The following is an 18,705-nucleotide window of genomic DNA, read 5'->3' as shown; positions in this document are numbered from 1 at the left end:
CACACCCCTCACTGTGACACCGACACACCCCTCACTGTAACACTGACACACCCCACACCCCTCACTTTCACACCGACACACCCCACACCCCTCACTGTGACACCGACACACCCCACACCCCTCACTGTGACACCGACACACCTCACACCCCTCACTGTGACACCGACACACCCCACACCCCTCACTGTGACACTGACACACCCCACACCCCTCACTTTCACACCAACACACCTCACACCCCTCACTGTGATACCGACACACCCCTCACCCCTCACTGTGACACTGACACACCCCACACCCCTCACTTTCACACCGACACACCTCACAACCCTCACTGTGACACTGACACACCCCACACCCCTCACTTTCACACCGACACATCTCACACCCCTCACTGTGACACTGACACACCCCACACCCCTCACTGTGACACCGACACACCTCACACCCCTCACTGTGACACCGACACACCTCACACCCCTCACTGTGACACCAACACACCCCACACCCCTCACTTTCACACCAACACACCCCACACCCCTCACTTTCACACCGACACACCTCACACCCCTCACTGTGACACTGACACACCCCACACCCCTCACTTTCACACCGACACACCTCACACCCCTCACTGTGACACTGACACACCCCACACCCCTCACTTTCACTCCGACACACCTCACACCCCTCACTTTCACACCGACACACCTCACACCCCTCACTTTCACACCGACACACCCCACACCCCTCACTTTCACACCGACACACCCCACACCCCTCACTTTCACACCGACACACCCCACACCCCTCACTTTCACACCGACACATCCCACACCCCTCAATGTAACACGGACACACCCCACAACTCACACTACAACACTGACACACTCTACACCCATGACTGTAACACCAACACCAACACACTCCACACCACCCACTGTAACACTGACTGACACATCCCTCACTGTAACACCGACACACCACACAACCTTCACTGTGACACCGACACACCCCACACCCCTCACTTTCACACCGACATACCTCACACCCCTCACTTTCACACCGACATACCTCACACCCCTCACTGTGACACCGAAACACCCCACACCCCTCACTTTCACACCGACATACCTCACACCCCTCACTGTGACACCGACATACCTCACACCCCTCACTGTAACACCGACATACTGAAGACCCCTCACTGTAACACTGACACACGCTACATCCTCCATTGTTACACTGACAAACAACACACACCTCACTGACACACCGCACACCCCTCACTGTAGCACCGACACACCCCTCACCCCTCACTGTGACACCGACACACCCCTCACTGTGACACTGACACACCCCACACCCCTCACTGTGACACTGACACACCCCACACCCCTCACTGTGACACCGACACACCCCTCACCCCTCACAGTAACACTGACACACCCCTCACTGTGACACCGACACACCCCTCACCCCTCACAGTAACACTGACACACCCCTCACTGTGACACCGACACACCCCTCACTGTGACACCGACACACCCCTCACTGTGACACCGACACACCCCTCACTGTGACACTGACACACCCCTCACCCCTCACTGTGACACTGACACACCCCTCACCCCTCACTGTGACACTGACACACCCCTCACCCCTCACTGTGACACCGACACACCCCTCACTGTGACACCGACACACCCCTCACTGTGACACCGACACACCCCTCACTGTGACACTGACACACCCCTCACCCCTCACTGTGACACTGACACACCCCTCACTGTGACACCGACACACCCCACACTGTGACACCGACACACCCCTCACTGTGACACCGACACACCCCTCACTGTGACACTGACACACCCCTCACTGTGACACCGACACACCCCTCACTGTGACACCGACACACCTCACACCCCTCACTGTGACACCGACACACCTCACACCCCTCACTGTGACACCAACACACCCCACACCCCTCACTTTCACACCAACACACCCCACACCCCTCACTTTCACACCGACACACCTCACACCCCTCACTGTGACACTGACACACCCCACACCCCTCACTTTCACACCGACACACCTCACACCCCTCACTGTGACACTGACACACCCCACACCCCTCACTTTCACACCGACACACCCCACACCCCTCACTGTGACACCGACACACCCCTCACCCCTCTCTGTGACACCGACACACCTCACACCCCTCACTTTCACACCGACACACCCCTCACCCCTCACTTTATCAGTAATACACACCACACAGCTGGACAGGGAAGTGTGCTTCCTTCGGCTACCAGCTTTCCAAAACCAACTTAAACGTGATCCCTCGCCTCCCTGGGTATAAGGGGAAAAAAGCCACCCTTCCCGCCAGGACTAATGCAGTCCCTCTCTACTGTATGCCTTCCTTGAAACCTTCCTGTTGCCACTGGCGTCTGCTGTCTCCAGCACTGGGGTAAACCTTCCATCTAACGCTGTGTTCACCTTTCTAGGGAATTCCCGGGAATGATGGCTTGCCAGGTGTGCCCGGACTTCCGGGGGAAGTGGTAAGTACTGTAGTAATCAGGGTAAAGAGCAAAGGGAATGCTTTCCCAAGTTCTGGTGATGACTGCAGTACCAGCCAGTCACTGCCCCCTCCACACCGGGAGCTCCAGCCTCTTGGACACAGTCTCAGTTATGGTTCCGCTCTCCCACCCTCAGCACTCTGTATTCTCTTGACAATAGTGTTGGTGACACTCTTGAAGTAGTGTTATTAATCCTGATAAATAAGGTGCCTCCATGTAGGAGGGACTCCAGATGAGGGTCAGCATTTCTCAGCTCTTTCAGATGATCAGGAACTCAAGAGTCCTGTGACTGACCTGAACACCATCTGCCTTTTGCAGGAATTGAGTTAGAGTTATGTACCAGTCTGGTTCTGTCCAACTGTGCCCCACTGTAATGTCTCTGAGGAACAGTCAACCCAGTCACTCACTCATGGTTCCTCCACGCATCTCAGCTCCACTGCACTGCACCAGGGTTCCTTCTGCCCAGTGCCAGTGTTCCTCTGAGTTTGCAATTCATCCAAACTGCCTTCTTTCTGCAAGTTGTCAAAGTAATGTAAATATTCCTACTGTGCAGATCCTCTGCATAAAATTCATCCTTTAAACGTTATTCCCCTCATTGATTAATCAGCAACATCATGGACACAATCTGTCTGTCAAAAAGTAAAACTTCAGATTCTGCAAATCTGAATAAAACTTAGAGAAGACTGGAAACACTCAGCAATTCAGGCAGAGTCCATGGAGGGAGAAGTAGGGTTAACGTTTCATGCCAGTGACAATTAATGCTTCAAGAGAAGTGTATGGAAGTCATGGAAAAAGATAAATTTTGTCTCCGAGAAAGGGTCCTTAACTGGAATTTCAGTGGAGTAAGACAGGGGCTGGGAGAGGTGGTTTGGGAGCACTGTCTGGAGAGCGAGGCAATATCTGATAAATAAGGTGGTGAGAGTTCGGAGTCAGCATACTCCTGTTAGGGAAAGAGGCTAATATGGCAAGTTTAGGGATCTCTGGTTAACAAAAGTTATTGAAAGTTTAGAAAAAATAAAAACACAAAATGCTGGCAGAACTCAGCAGGCCAGACAGCGTCTATGGGAGGAGGTAGTGACAACGTTTCAGGTCGAAACCCTTCATCAGGAAAGTTTAGAACATAGAACATAAAACATAGAATATCAGTGCAGCATCCAGGCCCTCGTAGCTAATCCAACCCTTCCCTCTCACAAAACTCTCCATTTCTCTTTCATCTAGGAGTTTCATAAATGCTCTATTATATTGGGCTGTACCAACCCCATGACAGAGTACTCCAGGCACTTATATTCTCTGTTTTAAAAAAAAACTTATCTCTGACATGCCACCTATTTGTTTTTCAAATCACCTTAAAATAATGCCCTCTTGTATTAACCATTAGTCATTTGAAAACAAGCCAGCAAACAATATCAAAGTGGATAGAAACATACAACACCTACGGCACAATACAGGCCCTTCGGCCCTCAAAGCTGTGCCGAGCATAGCCTTACCTTAGAAATTTCCTAGGGTTATCCATAGCCCTCTATGTTTGGGAGTGACTGGTTAGATGTAGATCTGTCCATCAAGGGATTTAAACAACATTTAAATTCCCCACCCATTATCAACATATAATCATTTAAATTCGGAAGGGATGTAAATAATTGCTTAAAAATTTCAGGACAATCAAAATTTGGGGCATAAATGTTAATCATAACTTTTTTGTTTAAAAGTAAGCCAGTAATTATCAAAAATCTATCATTCGATTCTGAAATTGTGTCATAATGAACAAATGAGGTTGAAGAATCGATAAAAATAGAAACTCCTTTCACTTTAGCTTGAGAATTCAAATGGCACTGTTTCTCCTTCCAAAACCTAAAGAAACGCTGATTATCTTCTTTCTTCACATGAGTTTCTTGTACAAAGATAATATTAGCATTCATTCTATGGAATACTTTAAATATTTTTTACATTTAATCAGATGGTTTAAACCATTTGTATTACAAGAAACAAAATTAATAATCTTATCCATGTTACTAATATCTACCATATAATACATAAAAGTTTAACCAGAATATAAACTCAAGAACCCGGAAGAGGAAGAAGGGTTCAAAGAGCAACCGGAAGTTACGACACTTTGGACATTTTTTTAGTTCCCAGTCAGCCCAGTTGGAAAAATCTAAGCAAAAAGTAAAAATAGAAATAACCCTCCCCCAACCTGCAAAAGCCCAAAAATAAGCCCAAGAACGGCCCGCAAGCAAACTAACACTAAATTTAACCCTATCTCTCAAGAAGGCAGCCCAGAAGATATTTGATTAAAAGAAAACCACCCATATTCAGAAAAAGATTACCGTAAAAAAAAAAGACTACAAGTTTAAAGCATAAAACAGAGTACCATTGTACTAATATTTAGAAAAAAAACATGCGCCAAATTGCATTGTCAGTTGTTTTCAAATACAACCGAATGAAAATGACATATCAAAAGAGTAAGGTCTCATGGGAAGAAGAAAACGAAATAACATCTTGAAAAAAAAGGAAACCTTAAAAAAAACTGAATACTTCCCCATAAAAATTATAGAAAACAAATAGTCAAACATCAAATCCTTTAGTTAGTTACTTTCAAAATCAAACGATTAGTAATAAAGAGAACAGAATCACAGAAAAAGAAAAAGAGCGTTTACCTAGAAATACAAGAAATACCTACACTACCGATCGAAAACAAAGACCTTCAAATTATGAAGATCCAGGTCTATAAGCTAATTATTAGCTTAAAAACAGACAAATAAGAACAAATGATGAAAAATACAATACATTGATTAGTCCAGAACAGCACGCTGCTCCTCGAGGAAATTTTGGGCTTTATTTGGAGATTTAAACAATCAGTGAGAATTATCGGGAAGGACGACTCTCAAACATGCTGGAAGCAACAAGACCCGTTCGAAACCTTTTCGATGAAACTCTGACAGCACGTATCCAAAAGAGATACGCTCCCTCAAAACTTCAGGACCAAAATCTTCAACAGTGCAAAACTTGAGACCTTGAAAGCTGAGCACATCCTTCTGCTGGGCAAGTCAGACCAGATGATCATCCCCAGGAGGTCCGATCATCCGCCAGTTCTATCTCCCAAGATCGATAATTTTGAACTTGTAACGCTCCAACACTTGAGAGGTTGAAGACAACCTTTGTTCTGAAGCTTCAGCTCCACGATCTCTTCGATGAGCGGCCTCATCGAGCTCTAAGATTCTTGTTTTTTGTTGTTCAAATTCACATCTACATGATTTGATACTGTCTTCAACCGTCTTTAAAATTCCTTCGAGCGAGGAGAATTTTTGGCTGAGTTTTGCATCTAATTTTTCAACTAGTTTCTCATCTAGAAGCTTTGAAATTACATCCAGAGTTAGAGGGACTTACTTAGATGGCAGTTTAACATCACCATCACTCTTGCCATCGCCGTTAGAATCTTTCCCATCTTTAGCTTCTCATGCTGTGGTATACATTTCCAGCAAACTAAAATCAAGGCTCAAAGAATATATCTGCAATATAAGCTCCTTTAGTGTAGGTATAAATAAGGCATTTAAGGGTGATTATGGGTAAAAGAAATAAAAGGAATGGAGCAAAGCCAAAGTGTGCCTCATGCCATGAGCGCCTCGTTGAGATCTCCGGACCACTTCTTTTCATGCTGCATTTCAATGATTTAGATGATTGAATAGATAGCTTTGTTTCCAAGTTTGCAAAGATTGGTGGATGGGCAGGTAGTGTTGAGGAAACAAGTAGGATTAGCAGAATGGGCAAGAAAGTGGCAAATACAATGTTGGAAAATGCATGGTCATGCACTTGGGTAGTAGAAATAAATGTGCAGACTATTTTCTAAACGGAGAGAATCTAAAAATCTGAGATGCAAAGGGACTTGGGAGTCCTTGTGCAGAACACTTGCAGGTTGAGTTGGTGGTGAGGAAGGCAAGTGCAATGTTAGCATTCATTTCGAGAGGTCTGGGATATAAATGCAGGGACGTGATATTGAGGTGAGGTCTCACGGGTATTGTGAACGGTTTTGGGCTCCTCATCTCAGAAAAGATGTGCTGGTGTTGCAGAGGGTTTAGAGGAGGTTCACAAGGATGATTCTGGAAATGAAAGGGTTATCATACAAGGAATGTTTGACAGCTCTGGCTTTGCACTCATTGAAATTTAGAAGGATGAAGGGTAATCTCATTGAAACCTTTTGAATGTTGAAAGGTCTAGACATGATAGATGTGAAAAGGATGTTTCTCATGATGGAGGAGTCCAGAGGGCACAGCCTCAGGGTAGAGAGGCGCCCATTTAAACAGAGATGCAGAGACCCAAAGGCTGGTGAGCTTTTATTACCACAGGCAGTTGTGAAGTCCAGGTCGTTAGGGGCATTTAAGGCACAGCTGGATAGGTTCTTGATTGGACATGGCATTAAAGGTTATGGGGAGAAGGCTGGGGCTGAGGAGACTGAAAAAAAGATCAGCCGTGATTGAATTGTGGAGCAGACTTGATGGGCCAAATGGCCTAATTCTGCTGGTATGTCGTATGATCTTCTAGTCGTTTCCACCCTGGGAAACAGCTTTGGCTATCGACTCGAACAATGTCTCTTATCATCTTATACCCGTCTATCAAGTCACCTTTCACCCTCCTTTGCTACAAAGTGAATTGTACTTCTTCATTCTACTGTGAACACCCGAATGAAAATGAAACTCAGGGTAGTATTTGGTGATGTATGTGTACTTTGATAATAAAATTTACTTTGAATTTTAAACGTTAATATGAAGGGAAGCTAGAGGATTAGGAAGCTTTATAAAAACAACAAAAACAACTAAAAAAAAGTAATGAGAGATGAAAAATGAAGGTAAGCTAGCCAATAATGTTAAATAGAATACCAAAACTTTTATCACTGTGACTGAGGACTGTGGCTGGTGGTGTGCCACAGGGATCAGTGCTGGGTCCGTTGTTATTTGTCATCTATATCAATGATCTGGATGATAATGTGGCAAATTGGATCAGCAAATTTGCTGATGATACAAAGATTGGAGGTGTAGTGGACAGTGCAGAAGGTTTTCAAAGCTTACAGAGGGATCTGGACCAGCTGGAAATCTGGGCTGAAAAATGGCAGATGGAATTTAATGCAGACAAGTGTGAGGTATTGCACTTTGGAAGGACAAACCAAAGTAGAACATACAAGATAAATGGTAGGACACTGAGGAGTTCAGTAGAACAGAGGGATCTAGGAATGCAAATACAAAATTCCCTAGAAGTGGTGTCACAGGTGGATAGAGTAGTAAAGAGAGCTTTTGGTACATTGGCCTTTATAAATCAAAGTATTGAGTATAAGAGTTGGAATGTTATGGTGAGGTTGTATAAGGCATTGGTGGGGCCAAATTTGGAGTATTGTGTGCAGTTTTGGTCACCAGATTACAGGAAGGATATTAATAAGTTTGAAAGAGTGCAGAGAAGGTTTACAAGGATGTTGTCGGGACTTAAGAAACTGAGTTACAGAGAAAGGTTGAATAGGTTAGGACTTTATTCCCTGGAGCGTAGAAGAATGAGGGGAGACTTGAGATATATAAAATTATGATAGATAGAGTGAATGCAAGCAGGCTTTTTCCACTGAGGCTAGGGGAGGAAAAAACAGAGGACATGGGTTAAGGGTGAAGGGGGAAAAGTTTAAAGGGAACATTGGGGGGGGGGGGGCTTCTTCACACAGAGAGTGGTGGGACTGTGGAATGAACTGCCAGATGAAGTTGTAAATACTGACTCACTCTTAACATTTAAGAAACACTTGGACAGGTACATGGATGAGAGGTGTATGGACGGATATGGGCCAGGTGCAGGTCAGTGGGACTAGGCAGAAAAATGGTTCGGCACAGCCAAGAAGGGCCAAAAGGCCTGTTTCTGTGCTGTAATGTTCTATGGTTCTATCAGATATATAGAGTAAAAGAGAGATGACAGTGGATTACAATTGCTGGAAAGTGACACTGGAGAGAGAGTAATAAGGGAAAAATAAATGGCAGACATAGTCAGTATTTTGCATCAGTCTTCACTGTGGAAGACACCAACTGTATGCCACAAATTAAAAGAGTGTTAGGAGGCAGAGAAGGTGCTTGGGAAAATGGAAGGTCTGAAGTTAGGTAAGTTACTTTGACCAGATGGACTACACCCAAGGGTTCTGAAAGAGGTATTTGAAGAGAATGTAGAGGTATTACTAATGATCTTTCAAGAATCACTAGATTCTGGAATGGTTCTGGAGGACTGGAAAATTGCAAATGTCACTCCACTCTTTAGGGGTGAGGGAGGCAAAAGACAGGAAATTATAGGTCAGTTAGCCTGACTTCAGTAGTTTGTAAAATGTTGGAGTCCATTATTAAGACTATAGGATCATGAGACTAAGGAGAAGAACTTGATCCATTGAGCCTTGTCCACCATTCCATCATGGCTGATTTATTATCCCTCTCAAACCTATTCTCCTACCTTCCTTCCATAATCTTTGATGCCCTGATTAATCAAGAACGTATCAAACTGCTGTTTAAATGCATCCAGTGACTTGGTCTCTAAAGCCATTGTGGCAGTGAATTCCTCAGATTCACCACCCTCTGGCTAAAGAAATTCCTCTTCATCTAAATGAATTCCCTCTATTCTGACACTCACCGAGGAAATATATTCTCTACATACACTCTATCTTGGCCTATCCATTAATGAGGTTTCTGGATACTTGGAGGCACATGATAAAATAGGCCAACGTCAACATTGTTTTCTAAAGGGGAAATCTTCCCTGACAAATCTGTTGGAATTATTTGAGGAAATAACAGGCAGTATAGATAAAGGAGAGTCAGCAGATATTACATAGAAACATAGAAAACCTACAGCACACCACAGGCCCTTCGGCCCACAAAGTTGTGCCGAACATGTCCCCACCTCAGAAATTACTAGGCTTCCCTATAGCCCACTATTTTACTAAGCTCCATGTACCTATCTAAAATCCTCTTAAAAGTCCCTATCGTATCCAGGTCTATGACCATCGCCGGCAGCCCATTCCATGCACTTACCACTCTGTGTAAAAAAAAAAAAAAAAAAATTACCCCTGATATCTCCTCTGAACCTACTTCCAAGCACCTTAAAACTGTGCCCTCTTGTGCTAGCCATTTCATCCCTGAGAAAAAGCCTCTGACTATCCACATGATCAATGCCTCTCATCATCCTATACACCTCTATCAGGTCACCTCTCATTCTCTGTCGCTCCAAGGAAAAAAGGCCGAGTTCACTCAACCTATTCTCATAAGACATGCTCCCCAATCCAGGCAACATCCTTGCAAATCTCCTCTGATATGGTTTCAATATCCTTCCTATAGTGAGGCAACCAAAACTGAGCACAGTACTCCAAGTGGGGTGTGACCAGGGTCCTATATAGCTGCAATATTACCTCTCGGCTCCTAAATTCAATTCCACAGTTGATGAAGGCCAGTACACCATACGCCTTCTTAACCACAGAGTCAACCTGCGCAGCTGCTTTGAGCGTCCTGTGGACTCTCACCCCAAGATCCCTCTGATCCTCCATACTACCAAGAGTCTTACTATTAATACTATATTCTGCCATCATATTTGACCTACCAAAATGAACCACTTTACACTTATCTGGGTTGAATTCCATCTGCCACTTCTCGCCGCAGTTTTGCATCATATCATTGTCCCACTGTAACCTCTAACAGCCCTCCACACAATCCACAACTCCTCCAACCTTTGTGTCATTAGCAAATTTACTAACTCATCCCTCCACTTCCTCATCCAGGTCATTTATAAAAATCATGAAGAGTAAGGGTCCCAGAACAGATCTCTGAGGTGACTGAACTCCATGCAGAATATGACCCGTCTACAACCTCTCTTTGCCTTCTGTGGGGAAACCATTTCTGGATCCACAAAGCAATGTCCCCTTGGATCCCATGCCTCCTTACTTTCTCAATAAGCCTTACATGGAGTATCTGTCAAATGCCTTGCTGAAATCCATGTATACTAAATCTACTGCTCTTCCTTCATCAATGTGTTTAGTCACATCCTCAAAAAATTCAATCAGGCTCGTAAGGTATGACCTGCCTTTGACAAAGCCATACTGACTATTCCTAATCATATTATGACTCTCCAAATGTTCATAAATCCTGCCTCTCAGTATCTTCTCCATCAACTTACCAACCACTGAGTTAAGACTCACTGGCCTATAATTTCCTGGTTATCTCTACTCCCTTTCTTGAATAATGGAACAACATACACAATCCTCCAATCCTCCTGAACCTCTCCCACCCCCATTGATGATACAAAGATCATCGCCAGAGGCTCAGCAATCTCTTCCCTCGCCTCCCACAGTAGCCTGGGGTACATCTCGTCTGGTCCTGGTTGCTTATCCAACTTGATGCTTTCCAGAAGCTCCAGCACATCCTTTCTTAATATCTACATGCTCAAGCTTTTCGGTCTGCTGTAAGTCATCACTACAATCACCAAGATTCTTTACCATAGTGAATACTGAAGCAAAATACTCATTAAATACCTCTGCTATCTCCTCCGGTTCCATACACACTTTTCCACTGTCACACTTGATTGCTCCTATTCCCTCATGTCTTATCCTCTTGCTGTTAACATACTTGTGGAATACCTTGGGGGTTTCCTTAATCGTGTCCACCAAGGCCTTCTCATGGCCCTTTCTGGATCTCCTAATTTTTTTCCTAAACACTTTCCTAACTTGTCTGTTGCTATCCCTCTCCAATGTTATGATAAAGGGGATAGAGTTGTGATCACTATCTCCAAAATGCTCTCCCACTGAGAGATCTGACACCTGACCAGGTTCATTTCCCAATACCAAATCAAGTACAGCCTCTCCTCTTGTAGGGTTATTTACATATTGTGTCAAGAAACCTTTTTTTTTCGGAAACTTTTTTTTATTGCATTTTTAAGTAGTTACAAAATGAAGTATGAAAAAAAATGTATATAACCCTTCCCCCCCTCCCCTTAACCCCTCCCCCCTAACTGCCCTATAGAAAAAAAAAGAGAAAGAGAAAAAAAAAGAAAGAAAGAGTGCCTGGTTGTTGGAAGATCTCCACATGCTCCATGGAATTCATAATAACTTTGATATGTATATTTATTTCTTTCCCCAAATAACCAATTGTTTCATCTTCAGAGCATCTATAGATTTAATCCTGTCTTTTGTAAATAAGGGCTCCAAATTTTCAGAAATGTTTCATATTTCTTAAATTATAAGTATTTTTTTCTAATGGAATACAACCATAGATTTCTTTCTTCCAAGAGTCTATACTTAAATATGTATCTGATTTCCAAGTAACTGCAATAGCTTTTTTGGCTACTGCCAGTGCAATTTTTATAAATTCTTTCTGGTATTTATTTAGTTTGAGTTTCGGTTTTATCCCTTCAATATCACCTAATAAGAGTAATATTGGATTATGAGGAAATTGTGTTCCTGTAATTTGTTCCAGTAAAAGTCTTAAATTTGTCCAAAAAGGTTGAATTTTAGAACAAGACCATGTAGAATGTAAAAAAGTACCAGTTTCTTGGTTACATCGGAAACATTGATCAGATAAGTTTGGATTTAATTTATTTATTTTTTGTGGTGTAATATATAATTGATGTAGAAAATTATACTGCACTAATCTTAACCAAACATTTATTGTATTTGTCATACTATCAAGACATAGTCTTGACCAATTTGTTTCTTCAATTTTAATATTCAAATCACTTTCCCATTTTTGTCTTGACTTATGGACTCCTTGTTTAATTGCCTGTTTTTGAATCAAATTATACATACAAGATATAAATTTTTTAATATTTCTTTTTTGAATTAAAATTTCTATTTCATTAGGTTTCGGCAATAACATTGTTTGACCTAATTTTTCTCTTAAATAAGCCCTTAATTGAAAGTAACAAAATAAAGTGTTATTTGATACTTTATATTTATTCTTTAATTGATCAAATGACATTAATATACCTCCTTCAAAACAATTCCCTATATATCTAATCCCTTTTTGAATCCAATTATATAAAAGTTGATTGTCCATTGTGAAAGGAATAAGTCTATTTTGAATTAAAGATCTCTTTGCTAATAAAGATTTTTTTGTCTCATCATCAACATTTATCTTATTCCATAAGTCAATCAAATGTTTTAATATAGGAGATTCTTTCTTTTCCCATATCCATTTAGATTCCCATTTGTATATAAAATCTTCTGGTACGTTTTCTCCTATTTTATCTAGTTCTATTCTAACCCATGCCAGTTTATCTTTCTCGAAAAAAGATGCAATAAATCTAAGTTGATTTGCTTTATAATAATTCTTAAAATTTGAAAGTTGTAATCCTCCTAGATCAAATTTCCATGTCAATTTTTCCAACGATATTCTTGACATCTTACCTTTCCAGAGAAATTTCCTCACATATTTGTTTAACTCTTGAAAAAACTTCTGGGGTAATTGTATTCGTAATGATTGAAATAAATATTGTAGTCTAGGGAATATATTCATTTTTATAGTATTTACTCTACCTACTAATGTTATTGGTAATGCCATCCATTTATCAAGATCTTCCTGAATTTTTTTCAAAAGTGGTAAATAATTTAATTTGTATAAGTTTTTTAAGTCATTATCAACTCTTATACCTAAATATACCATTTGCTGGCCATCTAAATTGAGTTATTAATCGACATTGATTATAATCTCCTTTAGTAAGAGGTAAAATTTCACTTTTATCCCAATTTATTTTATAACCCGATATTTTCCCATATTCTTCTAATCTATAAGATAATTTGCGTAGTGAATGTAATGGATCTGTTAAATAAAGTAGAACATCATCAGCAAATAAGTTAATCTTGTATTCTTCCTGATTAACTCTGAAACCCTTAATATCTGGGTCCATTCTAATTAATTCAGCTAGTGGTTCTATTGCCAACACAAACAAAGCAGGTGATAATGGGCAACCTTGCCTAGTTGATCTTGTTAACTGAAATGATGTTGAAATTTGAACATTTGTCACTACTTTAGCTTTGGGATTAGTATTTAAGGTTTTAATCCATTTTATAAATGATGTTCCTAATCCATATTTTTCCAATACCTTAAATAAAAATCCCATTCCAATCTATCAAATGCTTTTCCTGCATCTAAAGCAACTGCCACACTCGTTTCCTCCCTCTTTTGCGCTAAATGGATTATACTAAATAACCGAGTTACATTATCTACCGATTGTCTATTTTTAATAAATCCTGTTTGATCCATATGCACTAATTTTGGTAAGCATTTAGATAATCTATTAGATAAGATTTTTGCTATTATTTTATAATCGGTGTTTAATAAAGAAATAGGTCTATATGATGCTGGTTTTAAAAGGTCTCTATCTTTTTTTGGCAATACTATTAAAATAGCTGTTGAAAAAGATTCTGGAAGTTTATGCATTCTTTCTGCTTGATGTATTAACTCCATAAAAGGAGGAATTAATAAATCTTTAAACTTTTTATAAAATTCAGGTGGAAAACCATCTTCTCCTGGAGATTTATTACTTTGAAGTGATCCCAAAGCTTCTTCAACTTCCTTCAATGTAAAAGGCGTATCTAATCCCTTCTGTTCTTCTATATTTAATTTTGGAAGAGTTATTTGTGATAAAAATTCTTCTATCTTAACGTCATCATTCTTTGATTCTGATTTATACAACTCAGAATAAAAATTCTTAAAAGCCTCATTAATTTCTAGAGGCTTATAAGTAATTTCATTCACTTTTGTTCAAATTGCATTTATTGTTTTGGAAATCTGATCTGTTTTTAACTGCCATGCAAGAACTTTATGTGATCTTTCACCTAGTTCATAATATCTCTGTTTAGTTCTCATAATTGCTTTTTCTGTTCGATATGTCTGGAGTGTATTATATTTTAACTTCTTATTAATAAGTTGTCTTCGTTTTTCTTCTGTCATATTTCTTTGAGATTCTTTTTCTAATTTTATAATCTCTTTTTCCAATTGATCTATTTCTATCATATATTCCTTTTTAATTTTAGAAGTATAACTTATTATCTGGCTCTCAAATATGCTTTCATTGCTTCCCACAATATAAACTTATCATCAACTGAATGTAAATTTGTATCTAAAAAGAACTGAATCTGCTTTTTCATAAAATCACAAAAATCTTGACGCTTTAGTAGAATTGAATTAAATCTCCATCTAGAAATTGATTCCTCTTTATCTATCATTATCATTGTCATTATTAAAGGAGAGTGATCAGACAATATTCTTGCTTTATATTCCACATTTTTCACTCTATCTTGAGTATTTGTTGATGATAGGAAAAAATCTATCCTTGAGTATGTTTTATGTCTATTTGAATAAAATGAATAATCCCTTTCTTTTGGATTGATTCTTCTCCATATATCAATCAAATTTAAATCTTTCATCAATGAGAGTTAATTTTGCTACTTTTGATTTTGTAATAGCTATTGTTGATCTATCTAAAACTGGATCTAAACAAAAATTAAAATCTCCACCTATTAATATTTTATCATGTGCGTTAGCCAAACTCAAAAAGACCTCCTGTACAAATTTTACATCATTTTCATTTGGTGCATAAATATTCATAAGAGTCCATAGTTCTGAAAAAATTTGACAATGTATAATTAAATATCTTCCTGCCGAATCAGTTAATACATTTTGTATTTTAATTGGTAAATTTTTATTAACCAAAATTGCAACTCCTCTCGCCTTTGAGTTAAATGAAGCTGCAATAACATTTCCAACCCAGTCTCTTTTTAATTTCTGATGTTCTATATCCGTTAAATGAGTTTCTTGTAAGAAAGCTATATCTATTTTCATTTTTTTAATATATGTTAAAATTCTTTTTCTTTTTATTGGTCCATTAAGCCCATTAACATTAAAACTTAAAACATTCAATAGATTAGTCATTATTTTTAATTATGTTACTCCAATCTATAATAATACCTAATCTTTCAACTTTCATTGTATCCTGGGAAATCTTTTTAGAAGTCTCCATGTTGCTATGTGTGTCCCCACCAATCATCCAGGCAAAAGAATAGAAGAAAAATAGAAAATAAAGAAAAAAACAAAATACCCCCCTACTAATGTTGTGAAAGAAAAAAAAACACAACATTACCTCCCTCTGTTGTACGGGTCATGGCAATCGCCATGATTACACACGTGAATCCCGTAGTAACCGATTCAAAGCTCCCCAGCCCCCCGCAACATAAAAAGTATATATATATATATAAAAAACATACTATTCTCAGTTATTATTTCTAAAATTTTACTTTTCTCCCTTATATCATTCTTAAATGTCCATCAGTTCCATTCGCTATCTCTGTCTTTGTCTTTAACCATTACATTTAGAAGTCTCTACGTTTAATTAGCGAAGAGATGGGAGTTTTTGTGCGAACACCTCCGCTTCTAGATAATCAGGAAAAAATCTTTTACCCTCCTTCAAAAAAATTATCAGTGTTGCTGGGTGACGCATTAAAAACTTATAACCTTTTTTCCATAAAACATTTTTAGCTGGATTGAATTCTTTCTTTCTCTTCAAAAGGTTATAACTTATATCAGGATAAAAAAGAACTGGTTTCTCTGCTATCATCAATGGACCTTTTCTTCTTTTGGCACCTTGGGCAGCCGCCCTCAAAATCTTTTCTTTATCCTGGTATCTTAAACATCTTATCAAAATTGATCGCGAATTTTGATCATCTTGAGATCTTGGTCTTAAGGCTCTGTGCACCCTTTCAATCTCAATTGAAGTTTCTTCTCCCATTTCCAATTTTTCAGGAATCCATTTTTGAAAAAAATTTATTGGGTCTTCTCCTTCGGTACCTTTAAGTCCAACAATTTTAATATTGTTGCGTCTACTAAAATTTTCGAGCTTATCAATTTTTCCCACGAGTTGTTTTCTTTCTGATGTCCAGGCATCATTATCATCTTCCATCTTCTTCATTCTTCCATCCATTTCTTCCACTTTGACTTCCAAATCTGTAATTTTCTTTTCCATTTTTTCCTATTTCTTTGTCATTTTATCAAACATAGCTTCCATTTTTGTTATTTTCTCTTTAATTACTTTTAATGCATTTAATTTTTCTAATTTATGCATTATTTGCCTCAAAGTCTTTTTTGTATTTTCAGAGGAACTTTCATCTCCATCTTTGTCTGATTTTTCCAGAGAGTCCGACTCTCTCTCAGACTCACTTTCACTGTCGGTTTCAGTCGTTGCTGGGTTTTGTAGTTCTGGTTGCACTTGTTTGCACATGCTCGTTCCTTTACGTATGCGCAGTTCTCGTTGATCCTTTCCTTTAGAAATGGCCGATGCTGCCGCGGTCTCCTGTTCTGTTTCACCGGTGGTGTGTTGTACCTGAGTCCGTGGTTCTTCGGTAGAAGTAGGCCTTGATTCTGTTCCAACTTGAGCGGTCTTCGCGGTAGTAGTTTTCTTCATCCTCTGTTTATGAGGCATAGCTTAAAACAATCCGGAGTAGTTTATGAGTAACCTTAAGAAAGTATTGATTGACTTTTCTTCACTTAAACATTAATTTATTAACTTTTTTACGGGAGGGCTGAGTTCCAGCGTCTCGATCCTACGTCATCACGTGACGTCCCCCCAAGAAACCTTCCTGAACACACCTAACAAACTCCACCCCATCTGAACCCCTTGCTCTAGGAACATTCCAATCGATATTTGGGAAATTAAAATCTTCCACTACAACAATCGTGTTACTATTACACCTTTCCAGAATCTGTCTTCCTGTCTGTTCCTCGATGACCCTGTTACTATTAGGTGTTCTGTACAAAGCACCCAGTAGGGTTATTGACCCCTTCCTCTTCCTAACTTCCACCCACAGAGACAACATAGACAATCCCTCCATGTCTTCCTCCTCTTCTGCAGCCATAACACTATCTCTATTCAACAGTGGCACGCCCTCACCTCTTTTGTCTCCTCCCTGTCCTTTCTGAAACATCTAAAGCCTGGTACTCAAAGTAACCATTCATGCTCTGAGCCATCCAAGTCTCTGTAATGACCACAACATCATAGTTCCAAGTACAGATCCACGCTCTAAGCTCATCTGCTTTGTTCATAATACTCCTTGCCTTAAAATAAACACATTTCAAACCATCGGTTTGTGTGCGTCCCTTCTCAATCACCTACCTATCCTCCTCCTCACACTGTCTCCAAGCTTCCTCTGTGAGCTAACCTCCTCTTCCACCATCTGTTCAGTTTGGTTCCCACCCCCCCCCCCCACCAGCAATCCTAATTTAAACTCTCTCCAATAACCCTAGCAAACCTGCCCGCCAGGATATTGTAGCCTTTTTCTACAGGTCACTCCTGCCCCCAAAAGAGGTCTCAATGATCCAGAAATCTGAATCCCTGCCCCCTGCTCCAATCCCTCAGTCACACTATCCCTCCACCTCACTCTATTCCTGTACTCACTGTCATGTGGCACAAGCAGTAATTCTGAGATGACTGCCTTTGTGGTCCTGCTTCTCAACTTCCTTCCTAACTCCTGTAGTCTGTTTTCAGGACCTCTTCCCTTTTGGTGCCAATATGTACCATGACCTCTAGCTGTTCTCCTCCCCACTTCAGGATATCTTGGATGTGATCTGAAACATTCCGGACCCTGGCACCTTGGAGGCAAACTACCATTTGAGTTTCTTCCCTGCCTCCACAGATTCGCCTGTCTGACCCCATAACTTTAGAATCCCCTATCACTACTGCCTTCCTCATTCTTTCCCTACCCTTCTGAGCCACAGGGCCAGACTGTGCCAGAAGGGTAGGGAAACTGTTGCTTCCCCCAGCTAGGCCATCCCCCCCCCCCAACAGTACTCAAACATGAGTACTTATTGTCAAGGGGTACAGCCACTGGGCTGCCCTCTAACCACTGACTTCTGCCTTTCCCTCTCCTGACTGTTACCCACTTACCTGTCTTCCGAGGCCCCAGTGTGACTACCTGCCTATAGCTCCTCTCTATCACCTCCTCACTCTCCCTGATCAGACGATGGTTATCGAGCTGCATCTTCAGTTCCCTAACGTGGCCCCTTAGGAGCTGAAGCTCTTCACACCTGGTGCAGCTGTGGCTATCTGGGAGGCTGGGAGTCTCCTGGAATTCCCACAT

The 18,705-nt window shown here is 40.6% G+C and overlaps 1 protein-coding gene across 1 annotated transcript in view; it reads left to right on the top strand.

The window, feature by feature from the left end:
* The window catches only part of col16a1 (collagen, type XVI, alpha 1), a gene marked incomplete at its 3' end in the record, with an annotated part of 565,824 nt that overhangs the window by 483,121 nt on the left and 63,998 nt on the right, over positions 1–18,705 (top strand). Inside the window, exon 39 of the mRNA XM_059954228.1 lies at positions 2,517–2,570. Coding sequence (XP_059810211.1) covers positions 2,517–2,570 — 54 coding nt within the window. The remainder of the gene's footprint in view (positions 1–2,516; positions 2,571–18,705) is intronic.

This window comes from Hypanus sabinus, chromosome 30 (genome assembly GCF_030144855.1).
Source record: "Hypanus sabinus isolate sHypSab1 chromosome 30, sHypSab1.hap1, whole genome shotgun sequence".
NCBI classification, from domain to species: domain Eukaryota; kingdom Metazoa; phylum Chordata; class Chondrichthyes; order Myliobatiformes; family Dasyatidae; genus Hypanus; species Hypanus sabinus.
Note: the sequence above shows the minus strand (reverse complement) of the source record. Positions and strands in the feature narration are given on the sequence as shown.